The 16,197-nt window shown below is 40.5% G+C and overlaps 1 protein-coding gene across 1 annotated transcript; it reads left to right on the top strand.

The window, feature by feature from the left end:
• The first annotated feature begins 5,601 nt into the window (after nucleotides 1-5,601).
• wipi2 (WD repeat domain, phosphoinositide interacting 2) lies at nucleotides 5,602-15,633 on the top strand. The gene is made up of 12 exons (XM_022207831.2): nucleotides 5,602-5,842; nucleotides 6,685-6,767; nucleotides 7,931-8,100; nucleotides 8,278-8,374; nucleotides 9,301-9,398; nucleotides 10,388-10,480; nucleotides 10,618-10,688; nucleotides 10,791-10,904; nucleotides 11,259-11,423; nucleotides 12,290-12,397; nucleotides 12,522-12,619; nucleotides 14,169-15,633. Exons 1-12 carry the CDS (start codon nucleotides 5,769-5,771, stop codon nucleotides 14,279-14,281), a joined length of 1,284 nt encoding a protein of 427 aa, XP_022063523.1. The 5' UTR covers nucleotides 5,602-5,768; the 3' UTR covers nucleotides 14,282-15,633.
• Nucleotides 15,634-16,197: the final 564 nt, after the last annotated feature.

Genomic DNA, 16,197 nt, shown 5'->3' with positions numbered 1-16,197 from the left:
TAAACTTCATCACATTTCCAATAATCATGAGTGGTTTGATGGATTTCCCCTTGGAAATTACAAAGTTATTTAAGTCTACAAATGTGGAAGTAGAGGCAGAGGTCCACAAAAACTCGGACATTTTCATGATTCATGGTATTAAAACTGCGACATGCTGCACAAAAGATATTTCAGTTTATTCTCCTTCTGGACATGTTTGTGTCATTTCATAGAGGTGCAGGGCTTTATATTGCAGTGAAAAAACAGCCCACAGTGAGTAAAAATGTGACAAAAAAACACGCAGACACTGCTTTAAGTTCCAAAGGTTGGCAGTATGTTTACTTTTGAGGAAGATGAGCTCCATCCAGGATCACTAACAAAAACACACTGTCTGGCGAGCTTCACATTCAAATGGAAGTTTTAAAACCAACATGACATGATTATCAGGCTCCAGAAAGGTAAAAGGAGGCTGAATTGTCAGTGTATGCAGTAAAAGAAAAAATCGTTCAAAAGGAAGTCCCCAAAGAGAAAATTCTAAAATAGTCGACACATTAGTGATAGAATAAAACATCACAACAAAGATGGACCACAATAGAGAGTTCAAGACCTTTACATGTCAGAAACACAATTAAACACAGTATAGATGGATAGAAAGAAAAGTAATAAATAGAAAGTGTCAAATAGTGCATACAGACACACACACACACACACACAAGGCAAAAAGTAAACAGGTGAGTAACAGATATTAAATAGTTGAAACAATGTGCTCTGTATGCCATCATAGCTGTAGTTTACTATCAGCTCCACAGTTCAGCTTTCTCCCCATTAGAAAAAAGGGAACCTGTCAATCACTTCATGTGTGTGCGTCTGTGTGGGTTTCATTTGCAGATCCACACATGCTTCCTTTCCAACACACGCACGCTCAAACTGAATGGAAACTTAAATATTATCCAACAATAACAGTGGGCAGCAGAAGGTCCGTGTGGCACTGTGCAGCAGCTGCCCGGGACAGAACAGATACATTATGCAAACACACAGACATCCAAACAAGCTTCCACACTGCAAGCAGAACATGTTACACATCTACCCCCCGGCTGTGCTTACAGATAAGAGTTAGCAGCCATATTTGTTCAGGCAAACAATGCCCCCAGATACACAGCACGAATCCACCTTCATGTGTGTGTGTGTGGAAGCGTTTAGTGTCGTTACCAAGATTAAAAATGTCGCTATTTTAAGCCCATATCCACAAATGGTGACAAATGTTGTCTGTGTATTTTTCAGGCAGTTCGGATATACAGAACATATTTGTTTGAAATCCCTCTAATCCACTGAGTTCAAATAATAGTTTCTGTCTCTTTGTGTGTCTCTGTCTGTCATGTTTGTTTAGAAGCTTTGGTTTGGGCCTCTGCTGGTGTTGTCAGACCCCTAGAGGAGACACAACACAGAGGTGCAAACACCTAAAAGCTCTGATTAACAAATAGATCAAAAACTGCCGTGTTTATATCCAGGCAGCGATTAAAAATATCTAGACAACAATAATAGTGATCTATAGTAGATCTTTATTGTGTACAATGACAAGAAGAGTCATCATCACTGTCATTATGGATTGTTTCCTTCTGAATGTAGCTGATGCTTTCTCAAGTTTGAATAAAATCTGGGAGTGTTTCTAAGGTAATGCTTTAAAGGTTGATATAGCTCATAAAATAATTACATAACGTGCACATAAGTCTCTGTTTTGTTCTGCTCTAGACCTCCCCCTAGCTGAGACATCACATTGTGTTCATCCAGCCTTTGGTTTCTTGAATCTGGCTGCAGGTTCTGGGTCAGTCTGCAGTGTTCAGCAGTCTGTACCATTTGCTTCAAAAAAATCTTTCAAGTAGGTTTCCTCCTTTCCGTCTTTTCGAGTCTATACAGGAGCTTCACCCTAATCCACAGCTAAACATGAATCATACTAACTAATAAAACGTGTGCAAACAGATTTGTTGCTTCCACATAAAAACAGATGTCTTTTTATACTGTGTCTAAACTTAAATAATAAATAATATGAAATCTTTTTTTGGATTTGGATTTTTGGATTGGGCTCGGTAGTTAGAACTGTCGCCTTACAGCTGGAAGATCCCCGCTTCGCATCCTGGCCTGGGATTCTGCATGGAGATTGCATGTTCTCACTGTGCATGCGTGGGCTTCCTCCCACAGTCCAAAAACATGTTGAGGTTAGTTGGTGATACTAAATTGTCCCTCAGTGTGAATGTGATTGTTTGTCTCTATGTGTAGCCCTGTGATAGACTGATGACATTTTACGTCCCACCCATCAAATTTCAAATAATCCAGCACAGAATACTAAAACATGCAGTTGTGCAGAACTCCACTTGTCCTGAGACCAAACCTAAAAAATAAACTAGGAGAAAAGAGAAAATGTTTTGAAAAATACCAAATAAGTCTGGAATTCCCAAAAAATGCCATTTTTCTCTTGTGCAATATTTTTTTAATGTGTTTTTTGCGCAATACTGGTAGCACAGCTCTGAGTCCAAGACAAATTTCCCCAAGTGGGACAATAAAGTATATTGAATTGAATTGTCCCACCCCTCTGATGACCAAACTAAATCTCAAATAAAACCATTAAAATGAAACCTAAACCTGTTTTTATGGTATTGCTTTTTTCCGTTGATGTCTCTTGTAATTGTGGGAACATTTTTCTTAACTCAACATAATATTTTAAATAATTCTTAGTATGCATGGAATGTGTGTACCACAACAACCCTGTTAACGTAACCTTTTTAGCTGGCAGAAGAAGAAAACAGTGAATCACACGATACACTGGAAATAACATCATCACATAGTTTTCCCAAAAAAAAATGTTTAGAGCAAAGCTGTGTCCTCTCTTCTATTTGTCATATTTTCATAACATTATCAGCCTTGAATGGATGTCTCACTCTACCTCATGCAACCCTGTCATTCAAGATTCTTTTTACTTTTTTCTTTGCTGTTTTCCATCAGTCAGTTTGTCCTCTTGGTCAGCAGTAACAGCTAGCTAAATAGCTAGCATCTGCTCTTGAGAAAAAGCTAACATTAGCATGGATTAGCAACTCTATTACTGTGATTAGCGTAAGGTTAGCAAACAACAAACAAAACATGGAATAAAAATGTTAGCATTTATGTGTAAACTGACCCAATAAAGAATTGATAGCTTATTACCTATTATTGATGAATATGTAGCAGAAAATTGTACAAGAGAAGGTTTCTTATCTAAAGTTTTGAAGCCCAAATGTCCTCTAATTCTGGACCGACCCATAACCTCGTGAAAGGAGGCAAGCGCTGCTGTGGTGCAAGAACTGTCCAACTTAATCAGCACTGCAAACCTTGCGTGCAGCGACAGCACTGGCTCAGAGAACATCGAGATCATGTGCAAATGAACACTGGAACGAGCTCTGCAGTAACATCCAAAACGCTGCCGATGACTGCTGGTCATTCACTGCAACAACTGGCACCTCTGAAATCCAAAAGTGGCGACCTACTGAAGGAAAACAGGAACAACTGGAGAGGTTGGAGGAGTATCACTCAGATCTGTAGTCCACAAAACGTTACATCAATAACGCTACTCTGTCAAATGATCTGTAAACATTCTCACTTTTGGACATATGGGTGGTGTCTTTCTGGATGTCTGCATCCTGGCTCTGCATTTATTGCCAGAAGAACTGAAAAATCTGATTGTGATGCTTCACAAAGGAGGAAAATGATACAGGAATCTCTAACTAAAATCCATGGAAACACAGTTGTAGCAGTCAGGAGGTACAGAGTAAAGCATTAAAGCATTAAGCAGAGCTACAGTAGTCATCCTCACCATAGACAGTGCATTACTTTCACAGTCCAACTGGAAAACAGACAGGCAGGTGCTTCACACTTGGCACAGGAATTATAAACAGAAATCTGACTGTCTGTGAGATCTCAAATAGTGTAAGCGGCACTGCATGACATCAAATTCTATCAGTCTTTTCTTGCTCTTTGGCACTAAACAGACAAATATTGGCACTAGGTCAGAAAAGACCAAGATAACTTTGAATGGCTCAAATGGGGTCAGTGTGTTGGACATGAACCTGGCTGGGACAACCACAGTAAATATGTGGTCCTGAAAATGAAGCAAGAGACAATACAGGGTTTCGTGAATGTAAAAGGTGTTGTGAAGATGACATTTGTCGATGGCACCATGAATGACTGTGGATATACCAAGATACTGGCAGAAGAGGAGTATTCCAGCATGACAATGATCCAAAACACAGCGTCAAGATCACACAAGAGTTTGTAAAGATGGAAAAGGGGAAAAGTATAACCTGGACTTGAAGCCAAAATTAAACTTTTTGGGGATTTTAAAGAAAAGTGTGGAGCAACCCCCAACCCCTTTCAGCAAATACCTCTCTGAAATATGACAGAACATCTAATATTTGTGTCCTCCATACTCATTGCTGTAATCAAAAACAACAGTGGATATACAAACTAATAAAAAGATAAAAGGTTTGAATCTCAGTCATGAAAGTTATACTGACTTTTGTTACAGGCCTGTATTTTCAATCTAGTAAAATTTGAACTGTTGAATTTTGAATTTGACACATGACCAAATACTCTGTTGTTCAAATTAGAAGTAGTACAATTGCATTTGAAATAATTTGTAATTTCAGTGATATTGTACAATTGTTTACTCATTTCTGTTGTAATGTCTACGCTCTCCTCTGTAAGTATCGGAACAGTGAGGTCTATTCTTTATCTTTGCTGTAGACTGAAAACTTTGGGCTTAACATCAAATAGGGATTATGAGACAAGAGATCAGCATTTCAGCTTTTATTTCCAGGTATTTACGTCCGGATCTGATGCACAACTTAGAAGGTAGCATTATTTGTAAGGGAACATCAGACTTTTAAGTGAGCAAAAGTACTGGAACAGATAGACTTTAAATAGATTAAAGTGAATAAGACTTTGTATTCAGCTGCAAATCCTGCGACTCGTGACACCACCACACATTTGCATTCTTCTATTGTGATGCTTATCCAGGCTTTCAATGCAGCTTCTTTCAGTTGTTTGTAATGGGGGTTACTCCCTTCAGCCTCCTCTTTAGCAAGTAAAATGCAGCTCTATAGGGTTTAAGTGTGGAGACTGACTTGGCCAGTCTAAAACCTTCCACTTCTTGCCCCTGATGAACTCATTTGTTGTTTTGGGTCATTATCTTGCTGCACAATGAAGGATCTCCCAATCAGTTCATAAGACTTAATATTTAGTTGCAGATCCTTTGCTTGCAATAACTGCATCAAGCCTGTGATGCACTGATATCACCAAACGTTTGCATTCTTCATGATGTATTTTCTTATCAGGTCAGAGCAGTCATTTTAGATGTCTTTTGTACATGTTGACGATGGAGGGCGCTGGTACATCAAATCGTCAACAGTTACTGTACAGTATGTTACTGTATAGCAGGGTCTTTCTGAGAGATACATGCTTTCTCCTGGTTTCTCTCCGTTTTAACAGAAACAGTCACAGTGCCTCTTTATCACTACACAGTGCGCTCATTTGGGACAGAAGTCTCAGACGAACTCTTCTGGCCCTTTAAATTTCTGAGCACGCCGTGAGCTTCGAGCATGCGTAGTAAGGGTGAGCAACAGCTCAACGAAAAACAACAACAATCAGTAGAGCAGGGCTGAAACAGAGATGGCCCCTTGAAGCTGAACGCTTACCACTTTACTAATCCCAGTCTAACTGCTGCTATTTCTACTGGAGCTTTATATGTCGATGGTGCCGAGCCCATGAACTTGGCCAGTCAAAGTGGGGACGCTGGCGGAAGCCAGCTCCTCTTCGCCAACTTTAACCAGGACAACACGTAAGGCAGGGCCGGGGAGAGTGCCTGGGATCCGATGGCCTGTGCTTACGTTAGCTAGCTAAGTGTGGACATGTCTGAGCAGCTAACGGGGTCACCAGGCTCTTTGTAAAATGTCCTGCCTGTGGTTTCTCACGTTAGAAAGGACAACTTTTAGACGCCGTTTTGAGCTAGCTAAACAAACTGTCTGTATGCTTTTTTATAACCCCTCACTAGCATAGCTTTGTAGCTAACATGATGCTGTGTGGTCGAAGGCTAACTTTAGACACAATACACATATATGTAGGTTAGGTGTCATGCAACTTGTAAATAGCCTGGTTGAAGATTGTTCTGAGCAATATATACTGTTTGCAGATGGAACTAACTTAAGTCAGAGTGATTTCGTGTGGGTTTTGTGTTTAATGGCTGATATTTTTCAATAGTACCGTTATTATTGGAGGACTGCTGGATGTTGCTTTCAAAGTCGCAAATTTAAACTCAGTTCTGTTCCCTTTTTTGATATGATTAAGTACGACATGTAGCTAGACCACAGAACACAGGGCTATTCTGCTGAATGTACTGGAGACTTCTCTCGATCACAGTGGCATGGCGTTATTGCACAACAGCCCCAGTCGTAACCACCGTCTCAGTCTAAATGCTAAATCTAATATATGTTGTGACACAGACACCGCTGAGGTCACTGAAATCAGACTAAAAGGCCGATCTCTCCCGTGTTCAGTTTGACCTCCCCTGGGCTGCTATAATGACCACAGAGTTCATCAATATTCACTGTGTGTTGAACTGTAATATCTCGCTGATGCAATGGTTGGTCACTGCTGTTATTTCTGTTTGGATGTTTTGTATAGGTCCTTAGCTGTTGGCACCAAATCAGGCTACAAGTTTTTCTCCCTGTCCTCTGTGGACAAATTGGAGCAGATATATGAATGTAGTAAGTATTCATAACCTCTCTTCTTGGTTTCCAAATGCCAGCTACACATTTGTGTCATTGTCACTCTGTTGTTTTATCGTTCTGTCATATTTTTACAGTTGTTGTGCTTAATGCATGTGGTATAGACTGGATACCATCAGTAGAATCATTACTGCATTGCTTTTACTTTAAATATTAATAACATCTGTCAGCACTTTCTTGTAACTATATACTTTAACAACTAGCTTTCTTATTGATATTTGGCTTGCATACATTATAGTAGGATCTGTACTTATTTATGTTAAGCTAACCTGTATTTTTTAAAGAATCCTGTTAAAATTGCCATGTGTAGTAGACCTAAATTTTATAGTGAAAGGGAGGTCTATAGAGTTCATGAGCACATCTTTTAAGCATTCATTAAACATAAGCCCTTTTCAGACGTGGTGGAGCAAGGAGCTTCAGTGATGACACAGCTTATTTCACATCACAGCAAGAGAGAGAGCCATGGTACAGGTGATTTTTGTCATAAATGCAGAATTCGGAAGTACATCGAGTGATGCATAATCCATTAGTAATCATAACTAGTAGCTATTTCTAATTACTACTTTACCAAGAGTCACAAAATGATCCTAAATGGAGCTCACGACTCAATCTGTCGTGTTTTTGGATGTTTTTGAACCAATACTGTCACTAAAATGTGAAGAGAATTCTTCCCAAATTGCTGTGTACTGTTCCAAATAGATCGCTTGTGTGTGCTTGTCTTTTAATGTGACTGGCTGCACATCAAATTTGTGCTGTGTTGAAGGTGTAATCTAAACGAGTAACAGCTGCCATCACAATTTTTACGGTAAAGTGAGCCTGGTACTCATTCAGACGCTGTCGGATTGTAGTAGTAGTGCATGTCTGAAAGGGGCTATCTAGATTGTGCGTAACAGCTTCCAGATATGTTCATTAAAAGTGGCACAGATCTTTCATCCAACAGAAAAGTTTAAAAAAAAACCATCCTCCATTCGTTTGTGATTCATCTTATTTGCCTCATTCTGGTTATTATGTGATGCTTTCATTTGCATATCACATCCCAACCTTTTTGAAATGATCTAATCCTTTCATCATAAATTTATTTATTATTTCCAAAATAATGTGTGTGTGTGTGTGTGTGTGTGTGTGTGTGTGTGTCCCTGCAGCTGACACGGAGGATGTGTGTATTGTGGAGCGTCTGTTCTCCAGCAGCCTGGTGGCCATAGTGAGCCTGAAGGCCCCAAGGAAGCTCAAAGTCTGTCACTTCAAGAAGGGAACTGAGATCTGCAACTACTCCTATTCTAACACCATACTGGCTGTCAAACTCAACAGACAGGTAGGAAGACATGGTCAAAGGAGAGTTCCTGTCTGTCACATTTCCTTAGTTTGAATGCATCACGTAGTATTGAGGAGGCTTTTTTTGTCTTGCAAAAACGACCGCGTTGGTTAATGCGACACTTCAGTGAAATGTTGATTTCGGCAGCACTGTTGATGAGGTGTTGTTCCTCTGCAGAGACTGATAGTGTGTCTGGAGGAGTCACTTTACATTCACAACATCCGAGACATGAAAGTGCTGCATACCATCAGAGAGACTCCGCCCAATCCTTCAGGTGAGTGTGAATAAATGCAGGCAGTATGTCAGCGCATGGCAGCTACACGAAACAGTAACAAGAAAAGGAGAGCGCAGTCCTCCACCAAGGCTGCTCAGCTGTCGAATCATTGCCAACGGCTATAATCTTGAAAGAATTCATGACAGAAATCACGGCACTGTAGAATGTGTCCATTTAATATAGATGTACCCAAAATGACCTCACGCTGAGCACAGTCATGTGCTATGCATGTGTATGTTATATATGGATACCAAATCGTGTGATCTAAATATGTAGCGGGCGACGGGAATTGATGGGACTCAGAAACACCCCCACAATTTAATCAGTTGTTCCTTGTATCATTTCCGATAAATAAGTCCAAATAAGTCAGCAGTGGTGGATTTGTAGTAGGATCACAATCATGTGATCGTCAGCAGGCAGCTGATGTAGTGTTCACTTGTTGTCATAGTTACAGTGACACCATGGTGCTATCTCACAATGATACAGAAATCCTTAAATCCATGGATCCAGACTATAAGCCACAGCAGTTCTGAAATCTAAACAGTTGGTCCTTGTGTCATTTCTGATACAAGAAAAACAAAAAACCACCAGGAGTGTGTTTTAATAGTTTTGTACAGCAAGTTTTTCAGAGTATGTACTTAAGCTGCTGACTGCTCGAATTTTGCTCGGGATTAATAAAGTATCTATCTATCTATCTATCTATCTATCTATCTATCTATCTATCTATCTATCTATCTATCTATCTGTCTATCTATCTATCTATCTATCTATTATCAGCACTTAGATTTTTTCAGTTTCACAATGTGTCTGTTATTAGACTTTCAGTTTCACTTATTGTCGAGTTCAGATAATGTGATGTCTGTTTTTTTTTTTTTTTTTGGTCTTCCCTTGTAAAGTAGTTTGTATTTGTGCTCCTGTCTTCCCAGGATTGTGTGCCCTCTCCATCAGTAATGATAACTGCTACCTGGCGTACCCCGGCAGTGCTACGATAGGAGAGGTCCAGGTGTTTGACACAGTCAACTTGGTAGGTGAACACCAACATCTCAAACTAACATTATCTTTTTATTGTTAACCCTCATAGCCTGAAAGACACGCTTTGTGTCCAAATGCACCCCCATTCTTCCCCGAAGAAAAGCTCTCCAAGTATTTATTGCAGAGGAGTGTAGCACATCTCAAACAGAATTGCACAACTTGACCTTTCCAACAACGACAGTTGCATGAGTGTGTGATGAAGTGTCGACAAGTCCCTGAATTTTTGTCATGTGACAGTTGGTCACAGCTGAGTCAGTCATGACTTGTCAGTTGAGCTAAGAAGTGCAGATTTATTTGTTTTTACAGAATCTGTTGCAAACTGTTATTTTTGGAATATTTTAAATGAAATGTAAAATAAAGTAATTTTGAGGAATGGGTTTCTGGGTGATAAATGGGGAATTTTGGTGGTGTTTTTTTGTTTGTTTTTTTAAGAGAAACTTCTGCAAAGTATAATCTTTATTAATTTCTTCTTCCATTTTCACTTGTCTGGTTCTGGGTTCATCGTTTGTTATCATCCGCCTAGCTCAGATCAAAAACCAGAAAAGCTCTCAGAGTGCAGTACTCCACCAAGGCCGTTCATTCCCCCACTGTGGGGAGACCAAAGCAAAGTGACCAATGAGGAGCTCTTGTTTAGCTGTGAGGTTAAGTTGTAGCACAAAAGACTTACACTGTTTAAAAAAAAAAAAAAAAACATGATAGAGCATTTATTACTAATCTTTCCAATGACATAAGAGCTTAAACATAAAAAGGTAGTGGAATTACTCTGAAAATTGCCTACAGCTTAGAGAGATAATCTCAAGTATCTGCACCAGTTTTTTTTACTGTCTCTAATATCAAGACTTAGGATTTTTATATCAATCCACAAAAGACTTACAATTCTATGGTTTCTTTTCTTAGACTGGTTAATAATCTGTCAGCCAGTGTTTCTGTTTATCTTTCTTTTTCTGAAGTTGTTCATCTCTCACTTTTGTGTCCTTTCAGCGAGCAGCAAATATGATTCCAGCCCACGACAGCCCGTTAGCAGCCCTGGCATTTGATGCTAGTGGAACCAAACTGGCCACAGCCTCAGAGAAGGTAGGGCCGCTTCTCTACAGTACACTGACCTGTTGTTTGTGTGGCTTATGTTTTTTTTTCCTTGACTATTTAAGGATTGTTGTTTTTACTACCATTTCAAGCATTGTGTGTATCTTGGGTCTTTCTCTTTCTCCCAGGGCACAGTCATCCGTGTCTTCTCCATCCCAGAGGGACAGAAGCTCTTTGAGTTCCGGCGAGGAGTCAAGAGGTAGAACAGTAGCGTTTGTGCGTTTGTGCACGCGTTTGTATGTTCCGTGCGTTTGCATTCAACAGCTTCTCTGTATGTGTGTTTCTGTACTTCTTGTCGCAGATGTGTGAGCATCTGTTCGCTGGCGTTCAGCATGGAGGGCCTGTATCTCTCTGCCTCCAGCAACACAGAGACAGTCCACATCTTCAAACTAGAGACACAGAAGGAGAAGTATGTGTAAGTACCCCTCTGTCTGGAGAAAGCTTCATTATTTATTCATTCAAACATTAATATAAGATTCAAGAATCATTGAGGTTTCACTTTTTTGCAATGATGTGGAGACAGGATTATGCAGAATTAGGAATTCTAAAGTAGGCTACTCGGCAGCTGTGTGTTTGTGTTCTAAGCAAATTTGAAGTGAATTTTGGAAACATGAGCAGTAAAACAACTGTACACTGAGGTGAAGCAGTTTGAAATCGTTGTTTTGTCCATAAGTAATGAGAATGTTGTTCCACAGTAACTGCTATATGTTTCATGTTCTTCAAAAAACCACAGTTGTCTCACATTTTGTGTTTGTGTTTGTGTGTTCAGGCCAGCGGAGGAGCCCACCACATGGGGAGGTTACCTGGGAAAGGTCTTGATGGCATCCACCACCTATCTGCCTTCCCAGGTCACAGAAATGTTCACCCAGGGGCGAGCCTTTGCCACCGTACGTCTGCCTTTCTGCGGACATAAGAACATCTGCGCCTTAGCTGTGTAAGTACACACACAAACACACGCTATGGCAATGTAAATTTCACACTAGAAAAAAATGTGATGAAGGGAAAGTAAAAATCAGAGCTAATTCAAGACCACAAAGCAGGAAACAGTTACAAAAAGATGGGCGGTGGCTGTTTCCTCAGTTCCTAATATGATTAAGAAATGGAAATGAACAGGAACAGGAGGTCAGGAAGACACAATACGTCTTGTAGGAAATCAAAGCCCAAGTTTGACCTCAAAGAGCTTTAGGAAGATGTATCAGGCTCTAGAGGTGTTCTACTGTGCAGAGGTACCCGCAGCATTCTGACCTTGAATGGAAGAATCATTAAAAGAAAACCTTCCCTGCATCCTTAACATCTCAAGAGGCATTTTGGAAGGAAGTGCTGTAGACTGATTAAGTCGAAATAGAACGTTCTGGCTGCACTGAGCAGGAAAGGTGCAGAGGGGTGATCCCACTTGCTTTGGGTTTGTGCTGCCAGTGGCCTAAGAAACATTTCCCTTGGAGCAGGAATTTCATTAAATAGCAGCAAATTCTGGAAGCAAACTTGATGTTTGTTAAGATGCTGAAGATAAAAAGCTGACTCTAAATGCACTTCACGATCCACCTTAAGAGATGCAAGCTGGAGGTTTTGCCCTCACAGTCCCTTAAAGAAAATGTCATTATAAACTTGTGAATAGCCCTTTAAAGTGCAGCTCAAGCCCAGTTAACCTCACAGAACTAGAATCCTTTTGCAGAAAAAGAAACTTCATGTAGCTCTCTTTTCATTCACTTTGCATTGAGCTTTATTTACCATGTAATTCATCAGATTTGTTGATTTTAATCATCATTTTTGCGACTCTCCATTTCCATTGTTTTCAATCAGCATTCAGAAGATTCCCAGGTTGTTGGTTGCGGCGGCTGATGGTTACCTGTATTTGTACAACCTGGATCCACAAGAAGGAGGAGAGTGTACGCTTATGAAGCAGCACAGGTAACAAACACACAGAGGAAGCGTAATGAAGGGCAGCTCAGTAAAAACTGTTATCTGAAGCGCTGTACCAACTACTGACTGTATTTTTGAGAAGAAAACTGAGAGTTTCTCCCACTGACCTCAGGTTAGACGGCACCGCGGAGCCTCCGAATGAGATCCTTGAGCCGGGAACACATGATCGCCCGCTTGTGACCCAAACCTACAGTGCTGCTGTCACTAAAGGTTGGCGACACAAATATTACAAGTAACACTCCATTTAAAGGTCATTATTTTCCTTCTCATTTTCTTTCAATGTCACATATGTGTTGGTTTAATTGTCCAGAAACATTCCTGAGGACAGTAACGTAATTATGTGGGAAATAGAGACAAAGTTATGGGACTCCAACTCAGTTCAACCACAGTGAATCTGAATTCTTCTTTCATTTGTTACTGGAAAAATGCAGTATACAGCAGTGGTGCGTAGACCCTTGTGCAATATCACATGTCAAATGATTTAAAGTTGTATCACCTTAAATTGCATTATTTCCAAGTTTAACAGCAGAATATTTGTGACATTACAAACTAACCATTTTAGATCACTTAATACAGGGGATCTTGGATTTACAACGTCCTCAACCTGCGCTGTTTCGTAGCTTCGTCAAAACTGGTTATGGGCCGGTCCTCGGTTTAACATACGCCGTTTTGTCATTACGTTGGAACTGGTTACGTGGAAGTTTGCCAGAGTTCTGACTTTGGGCAAAAATCGACTTCCATCGATCCGTAGGAACGGAAATCCAACATAAGTCGAGGACCCCCTGCATAGATTCACTATATTAAATATACAGCCACCAAAGCATGTGAGATACCGTTTTATGATTTCAATCCTTTATTTTTCAATACATTATTGGTCCTCCTCCTCATAAAGGCTATTGGTCTTGCCCATGCTTCTGGAGAGATGTTCTTCCATTCTTTAAAGGCAATTTTTTTGAGCAGCTCTTTGCTGGAAGGGTTGTGTTTTCCTGCATTTCTCTTTAAAATACCCCAAAAGTGTTCACTTAGATTCTAGTTAGGCAACCAAGTCACGGTTTTCACTTCTGTTTTCTTTGGAAACTCTTGTGTACTTTGGATCTTCATCCTGTCTCAGTATTTTATAGCAAGTTTTTTTTTGTTTTTATTGGTTTTTTGCCATCTGTAGAGGTTAAACTTAGGCACTGCCCTTCACACTATCTGAGTTGTCATAGAAACTCTTGGTTTCCCTTTATAACCCCTGTGCCGAGTTGGAAACACCTGCCTGTTTTTCTGTTCTTCAGAGCTAGATTGTGAAAATAGTGCACTGTCTGTGGCCTCATTATAGGGGATGAGTCACTGCAGCTCTCATTATTGGCACTATGGTTTGTTCTGTACGTCCTGATTACTGCTGCAGCTGTTGTTTCTGCTCAGTTTTAGTTGGTCACAATCGGATTTAGAACTTTTTCTGGCAATTCTGTTTATTTACATCCAGAGAGTAGATGTAAAAAGCAACCACAGCATTTACAGCAGCTCATTATTGCCTCTCATACGAGATTTCAAAGTAAAGAAGCAATACATGAATCGATAATAAAAAAAACATTTCATTCAGTTAAAAGATTTTGAGTCCATATTCATGCAGCCATCCCATCAAAATCAGATCTCAAAAGCCTCACATATCTCACCCATCCCTCCAGATGTTGCACAAATTAAGGTTGACAGTAAAAGAAGTCTCTTCCAAAGTTGTTTGTTTGCATTATCTGACTTTGGAACTCTTGCTTCCCAGGTTACTGCGAAGAACAGGGTGCCGTGGGAGGGGCCGGGCTAGAAGACGACCTAAACGACTTACGCTTGGAGGAGGAGAACGAGCAGCCGCCGCTCATCCTAGAAACTGACTGACTTAACGGTTGACTGTACCCACCAATCAGAGGGCTCCTCTGGTGCTGCTACAAACACGTGACACAAGGGGGGCAGGGGCAGGATCAAAGATGGAAAGTGTTTTCTTTTTCTTTCTTTTTTTTGTTGGTTTTATTTTTTACACTCGAAGCGTTGAAGAGCCTGTCTGTCGGTCTTTCCGTGCGTTCGTCTGTACACGTACATCTTTTTTTTTCTCCCTTCCTTTCTTCTCCCTCAGTTTCGCCTGCGCGGGTCAAACTGAAGCTTTGCATGTACATGTGCCAACCGCTAAAAAAAAACAAACATGCTCCAATGTGAAAACGAGTATCTGTGAATGTGAGTGTGATCAAAATATGTAGCTGTGTCTTCTCTTGACACACACACACACACACACACACACAGGTGCAAGCACTGTGTAAAATGAAAGTGATTGTGTAAGTGCCTCTCTGCCCCGGCGACGTTGGTTGTCTTCTTTCTGAGAGGGGGCAGGATCTCTTTGCATTGGCTTAATAAAACCTAATTTCAGTTGTTGGATCTTAATCGAGGGTGTGTACTATCTTTTTCTGACCCCTTTCCTCTCTCGCACACAGTCGAACACTGCCCTGCCAAGAGCGCGGGATCTGTCACCCTTAAAATCCAGAAGCTACAGAGGTGTTTGCGATAAAGACTGTGTGTCCGTGCGCTTGAGACTCCCGTTTGTACGTGTGTGTGTGTGCATGTGCTGGGCATGTACATTTGCAAAAACGTCTAGTAGTTAGCTTCCACTTCCTCCCCCCGTGCACTTTTACCTCAACCAAACAGCGGCTCAGTGAACCCTCCCCCCTTCTTGTCAGGCCTGCGGTCATCATGGTTTTAAACTGATATTACTGATCGTTTTTTTAAATCTACATAACTAATCATAAACAATTATATGTCATGCGTATGAAAACGTGCATGGTGGTTTTCACGTGGTACAGTGTCCATACATCAAAGACATGGCGGTGATCAGTCGAGGAAGGCAATCCTTCGTCTCGTCTTTGCTCCTCATCCTACTGTATCTCTACTTTGTATGTTACTAGACGTGGCGAGACGCCGCCGTACCGCGCCGTCAGGTCGTGGCTTCAAGGCTTTACACTCTGGGACGGCGGGTGTTTGGCGTTGGAGTGAACCCGTGGGTTGTAAAACGATTGATCTGGTGGTCAGGCGGAGTCCGGGATACTGCATGATTTCCCATTAATCCTTTGGTGTTTGAGGCTAACAGACGAGGATTAACAATGGGAGTGTGGAGTGTCGGGCATTTTCTAATGATTTTGTACAAAATGTGAAACATTCATCTGAAACTAAAATGAAAATAAATTCCATGTTGATGTACAAGATAGGTGGCCTTCTGTTCTTGTTGCACTGCCTTTAAAATCACGCAGTTACATGCATAATATTTCTGTTAAAATGCCATGTGGTGTTTGGTTGTAGGCGGCCATGTTGATTTTAGACCTGAAAACAGCAAAAATGTCAACTATGATACAAAAAGTCTGTTAATTATATGCTGCAGTTTCTTTCGTGATGTGGGATAAATACAGATGATAGTATATTCACTGAATACAGACATACTGCATACCATAATTATTAGATTGTGCTAATTTGCGGCCATCTGAGATTAAAAAAAAGACCGGTATACTAGATAATAAAATAAAAATAAGATACACATTACGTGTAATTTGCTTACTCAGAGGGGACTAAGACTTAGCAAGTCGCAAGTGGAGATGTTTTTACACCCTGTTAGGCTTAAACTACTTTGTGTGATCATAGTATATAGCAATGTATTGTAAAGCTTGTAAATGTTCACTCCATGTCATTTTCAAATTTCACTTTCTTCATAAGAGTCTGAGGGCAAACACACACCAGTAGTGAATCTGTGTCACAGCACCATCTACTGGCAACAG

Source organism: Acanthochromis polyacanthus, chromosome 21, assembly GCF_021347895.1.
Source record: "Acanthochromis polyacanthus isolate Apoly-LR-REF ecotype Palm Island chromosome 21, KAUST_Apoly_ChrSc, whole genome shotgun sequence".
Classification (NCBI taxonomy): Eukaryota; Metazoa; Chordata; class Actinopteri; family Pomacentridae; genus Acanthochromis; species Acanthochromis polyacanthus.
This window is presented reverse-complemented; position numbering and strand designations above follow the sequence as displayed.

What these genes read in the sequence shown, in the direction of transcription:
- wipi2 (XM_022207831.2), top strand. Translation starts at nt 5,769, where the DNA reads ATGAACTTGGCCAGTCAAAGTGGGGACGCTGGCGGAAGCCAGCTCCTC. An exon ending in CTGTCAAACTCAACAGACAG is followed by an intron (nt 8,101 to 8,277) that starts GTAGGAAGACAT and finishes GTTCCTCTGCAG; the next exon opens with AGACTGATAGTGTGTCTGGA. An exon ending in TGTTTGACACAGTCAACTTG is followed by an intron (nt 9,399 to 10,387) that starts GTAGGTGAACAC and finishes GTGTCCTTTCAG; the next exon opens with CGAGCAGCAAATATGATTCC.